Source organism: Mauremys mutica, chromosome 2 (assembly GCF_020497125.1).
Source record: "Mauremys mutica isolate MM-2020 ecotype Southern chromosome 2, ASM2049712v1, whole genome shotgun sequence".
Taxonomy (NCBI): domain Eukaryota; kingdom Metazoa; phylum Chordata; order Testudines; family Geoemydidae; genus Mauremys; species Mauremys mutica.
Window position 1 is genome coordinate 122,815,243 of NC_059073.1, and position 5,346 is coordinate 122,820,588.

At 50.8% G+C, this 5,346-nt stretch overlaps 1 protein-coding gene across 1 annotated transcript; it reads left to right on the forward strand.

The window, feature by feature from the left end:
- The first annotated feature begins 212 nt into the window (after positions 1–212).
- FOXC1 (forkhead box C1) lies at positions 213–3,165 on the forward strand. Its single transcript, XM_045005273.1, has one exon. The coding sequence runs from the start codon at positions 730–732 to the stop codon at positions 2,326–2,328; it is 1,599 nt and encodes a 532-aa protein (XP_044861208.1). The 5' UTR covers positions 213–729; the 3' UTR covers positions 2,329–3,165.
- Positions 3,166–5,346: the final 2,181 nt, after the last annotated feature.

Here is a 5,346-nt window from a genome sequence, read left to right on the forward strand (position 1 = left end):
AGAAAGGCTGGGCCATGCGTGGAGAGCGATCGGTACTTGCGCGTGTGGGCGAGTGTGTGTGGCCAGTCCCAAAGCTGGAACCCTTGGGGCTGCTGCTGCTGCTGCTCCAGGGTGTCCCCCCCTTTCCTCATTCACGACCCGGCTCTCCCTTCTCATTGGCCGCCCGGCCTCGGCGGGGCGGAGCTCCGCAGCCGGAGGAGAAAAAAAACAGTAAGTGCGTAAAAAAGTCCTCGCCTTGGTGACGGATGCTCAAAAGTTCAGAAGTTTTTCCAATGCTTCCCAAAGCTGCCCGCGACCGAAAAAGAGACTGAAAAAAAAACCACCCACCCAAACCCAAGTTGACATCGGTGGACCGGGAAGGTGGATATTTGTAAATTCCCCCCAGAAAGAAACAACCGCTGTTGTCCCCTCCTGGGCAGAGACAACTTGTTGCCGATCGCGGTGGAGCCAGGCGCTGGGAGCCGCTCGGCCCAGGGCGTTTGTTTTGGCATTTGGAAGTGGCTTTCTCCGCGGCGAGTACTGGTGTGGAGTGCGGGGCTTTTGCTGGTGCCTTTTACCGGCCGGAGAAGAGGCGGCTTTTTTTTCCCCCCTCCGCTTTTGTGCGAGGCCGGGGGGGTGACTGATCGCCGGCTGGACCTCGGTCTGGAGGGGCTGGGGGGGGAGGGAGGGAGGGGGGTAGGGAAAGTTGTTGGGTCCGGCGGGGAGGGTGGGGGAAACTGACGGGAGGACATGCAGGCTCGCTACTCGGTGTCCAGTCCCAACTCCCTGGGAGTCGTGCCTTACCTCGGCGGGGAGCAGAGCTACTACCGGGCCGCTGCCGGAGGGGGCTACACCGCCATGCCGGCCCCTATGAGCATGTACTCGCACCCGGCCCACGAGCAGTACCCGGCCGGCATGGCCAGAGCCTACGGCCCTTACACCCCGCAGCCGCAGCCCAAGGATATGGTGAAGCCCCCCTACAGCTACATCGCCCTCATCACCATGGCCATCCAGAACGCGCCGGACAAGAAGATCACCCTGAACGGGATCTACCAGTTCATCATGGAGCGCTTCCCCTTCTACCGGGACAACAAGCAGGGCTGGCAGAACAGCATCCGCCACAACCTCTCGCTCAACGAGTGCTTCGTCAAGGTGCCCCGGGACGACAAGAAGCCGGGCAAGGGCAGCTACTGGACGCTGGACCCGGACTCCTACAACATGTTCGAGAACGGCAGCTTCCTGCGGCGGAGGCGGCGCTTCAAGAAGAAAGACGCCGTCAAGGACAAGGAGGAGAAGGACCGGCTGCACCTCAAGGAGCAGCCCCAGCCCCGGCAGCACCCGCAGGCCGAGCAGGAGGGCGGCGGGGCCGGCGGGCTGGGCGCGGCGGGGAGCGGGGCCGGCCCGCAGCAGCCGCCGCCGGTCCGCATCCAGGACATTAAGACCGAGAACGGCACCGCGTCGCCCCCGCAGGCCGGCTCGCCTCCCGGCGGGGGAGCGGCCGCCCTCAGCAGCGCCGTGCCCAAGATCGAGAGCCCGGACAGCAGCAGCAGCCTGTCCAGCGGCAGCAGCCCCCGCAGCAGCCTCCCCTCCAGCCGCTCGCTCAGCCTGGAGGCGCCCGACCCGCAGCACCAGCCGCACCACAGCCAAGGCTTCAGCGTGGACAACATCATGACCTCGCTGCGGGGCTCGCCCCAGGGCGCCAGCGAGCTCGGCTCCAGCCTCCTCGCCGCCTCCTCCGCCTCCTCCGCGGCCACCTCGGCCCGCACCGGCATCCCCCCCGCGGTGGCCCTCGGCAGCTACTCCCCGGGCCAGGGCTCCCTCTACAGCTCGCCCTGCAGCCAGGGCGCCAACCCGGGCAGCGGGGCCGCGGCCGGGGGCACCTACCACTGCAACATGCAAGCCATGAGCCTGTACGCCGCGGCCGCCGCCGCCGGGGGAGGCGAGCGGGGCGGCCACCTGGGCAGCAGCGCGGCCAGCCCGGTGGAAGACCCCCTGCCCGACTACACCCTGCCCGGCAGCAGCAGCGCCTCCTCGCTGAGCCACGGCAGCCTGAGCGCGGCGGCCGGCCACCAGGAGGGGCACCACGCCGCGCACCAGGGGCGCCTGGCCTCCTGGTACCTGAACCAAGCCACGGCGGCGGGAGACCTGGGCCACTTGGCCAGCGCCGCCGGCTACCCCGGCCAGCAGCAGAACTTCCACGCGGTGCGGGAGATGTTCGAGTCCCAGCGGCTGGGCTTGAATAACTCGCCGGTGAACGGCAATAGCAGCAGCTGTCAGATGGCCTTTCCCTCCGGCCAGTCTCTCTACCGCGCCTCGGGGGCCTTCGTGTATGACTGCAGCAAGTTCTGACCCAGCGGCCCCCAGCAACCAGGCCAGCCGTCAAGCAAGGACTCGAGCGTTTCTTTAACAAACCAAGCCGCCTCCTGCAAGCCGCGAGCCCCCGAGCGAACTCTCACCTAGTTTGGACAGAGACAGTCCCCCACCCCCCAAAAATATAACTAAAAACTAAGTCATGCCTTGGTTTGGTAAAAGGACAGTGTTACTCCAAATAACACGTAAGTTTTTTATGGCTTTTGAGAAATGCTCTCCCCCCCCCTCCCCATCTCATAAGGTATTATTGTGCCCTGTGTTTAAAAGAGGATAAAAATATGCAGTATAGATTACAAGCTCCTCCCCCCCCCGCCCCCGAAGGACTTGTTTGAAAATGTAAATTGCGACATAGTAATTTATTTTTAATTTGTAGTTGGATGTTGTGGACCAAACGCCAGAAAGTGTTTTCCCCCCGAAAACGGACATTACAATTGCCTGAAACGTTGATATTTTTTTTCATTACATATAAAAAGGGAAACTGTATTAATCTTATTCTATCGATTTTTTTTCTTGAAAATATTCTGAGGTATTGCATTGTTTGTTTATTAATAAATTACCATTCAATTGGAATACCTGACACGTCTGGATACTTTCATACATTTTTTTCAAATCAAAGACTTCATGGCTAACGTTGGCGATGGAACAACTCGTTCCCCTCCGCACAAATCCCAGCGACCGCTTAGAAACTGCCAGCTCGGCCTTTTTCATTCTCTTCTGCAATATGTTCCACTTAGTCAGCTTGCTTTATCCGCTAGGGAAAAAAAATACTTTCCCATGGCAGATGTAACTTGGCAAATAAACGAACACGTTTTCTTAGCAATGATTAGACAGGACCTGGGAAATATTTGTCCATACATAACAGTATTACAATATTCTATATTTAATATATGCCTCTATTGCTTATAGGGATATCTTAAATACTGTCTCCTATATATGCAGTTTTCCTTCTGGGTAGTGTGTGTGTCTGTCTGTCTGTCTGTGTGTATATATATTTATTAATTCTATTCTATTACAATATTCTATAGCTACAAGTGTGTGTGTGTATATGTATATATATATATACATATACACACACACATATATGTATATATATACACACACACACACACTTGTAGCTAATCGACATAGTACAGATTTTATAGAGACATTCTATAATAGATCTCTAAATGTAATGAAATAATATAAAAGATCTGTGCTCTATAGAATTAATAAATATATATACACACACTAAACAGGTTATGTAATATACATTTTAAAAGTACATTTTTAATCCTTTGTTGTATAAAATTAAGCTGTTATTTAAAAAAAAATCAGTATCTTCCCTTCCCTGCCAACCTCAGGCCAAAGCTATGCCTTTTTTTTCTTTTTTTTATATAAAGAACGTTGCAGCTTTGTTGGAAATAACTAGCTGTTCTTCTGAATAAAATTATGTTAGGAGGACTTTATATGGGAGATTTGTTCTTACTTATTTTTTTCTTTCCGACCCACCATTTCTTTCTTTCTTAACTCAGAAGAAAATACCAGGGTAGATGACTATTCCAGAGGGTGATGCCTTGTCAGATAAGGAATCTCGCCTTCTGGACAATTTACAATTAGATCTTAGGGGCAATCAGGATCACCTTCTCCCTTTGTAAATAACTAAGAAAATGTAATAAATTCATTAGCTTAGAATGAGCCGCCCTGTCAGTCAGACTTTGGAAGACGATTACTTGATTACAGATATTTAGGGCCTAAAGTTTGCTTTAGATAATACAGTTTCCTATCAGCCGTTCTTATCTAAAGGCAACACTTAGCAGTAATTGCTGTTGCATTGTTAAAGATTACACTGTAAATAAATACAAGGCAATTTCAGTAAAATCTTTTTATGTGGCTTCTGGGTCGCCTCTCCAAAGCAATAATCTAAAATTCAGAAAATGTTATATAAAGCTCGGATAAACGGCTCAATTTTTTTTCGCATAAAAGTGGTTTGGAATAATTTAATACAGCCTCCTACACGCTTATCCTGCCCCCCATCCTTTACTGGCTCTAAACAGCTATTGTGTATATATTTACCCAATATAGTTTAGTCGATAAAGATGAAATTGAGATAAAAAGATTTTGTTTGTTGTAAAGCACAGCAACAATCTAATCTGTTTGCCATTTATTTTTCCCCATCAGAAGCGATACAAAATGTTGCACAGCAAAATTCCTAGGCTTGTTAACTTTAATACTGAGAAAGTGACGCTTACTAATTTTTAGATGGGAGTAGCTTGATGTTTAAGCACCCCCAAGGCTTTAAACAGGTGCCGATTATTTCGTGACATAAATATTTTTATATTTGTAGCCTGGGCTGACCAGAATGAGATCAGTCCCTGGAGGAAGAGATTCTTTGACTTACTTAGAAACGGAGGGATAGTTCTACTCTAGCTTTTCAGCTCTTTCTGTTTTAAAAGCAGATCAGAAGCATGGCGGCAGCAGCAAAACTGTGTTTACCATGGAGCTGTCTGTATGGTAATTTCTTTGACTTTTTCCATTTAATTAAGTTAATTACAGACTGTAGCGAGATAATTGCCCGTGCCATTTGTCTGTTAGACTCTGTTGCTTGTGATTGCTATTGTTTTAGTTGGTTACAACTAAGTTCCAAAGTCTTGAGTTGTTGTCTCAGCGGTCTGCAAAAATAAAATGTTGAGGGGGGAATACATAGCACAGCAAACCAGTGTTAGCTTTGATTGTTTAATCACCCGGTGGATTGTGAGCGGGGTTAATCGGAGGGGGAGTCTGAACAAGCGTAGGATAATTATTCCTACTGTCAAAGCAGCCCAGGGGCTCTAACAGAGACGACCCGCTTGGCCAATGAGTGGCTAAGCACCAACGCCTGGTGAACAGGGCTATGCTCTGTCTCTCACCGTCTCTCTGAAAATTGGCGTTGCTGACTTCTGTGAGCTGAGCCTGCCTGATCCGGGCTGTTGTTATTAACCATTTACTCATCAATTGCCGCCTTCTTTTGTTGTGAAGACA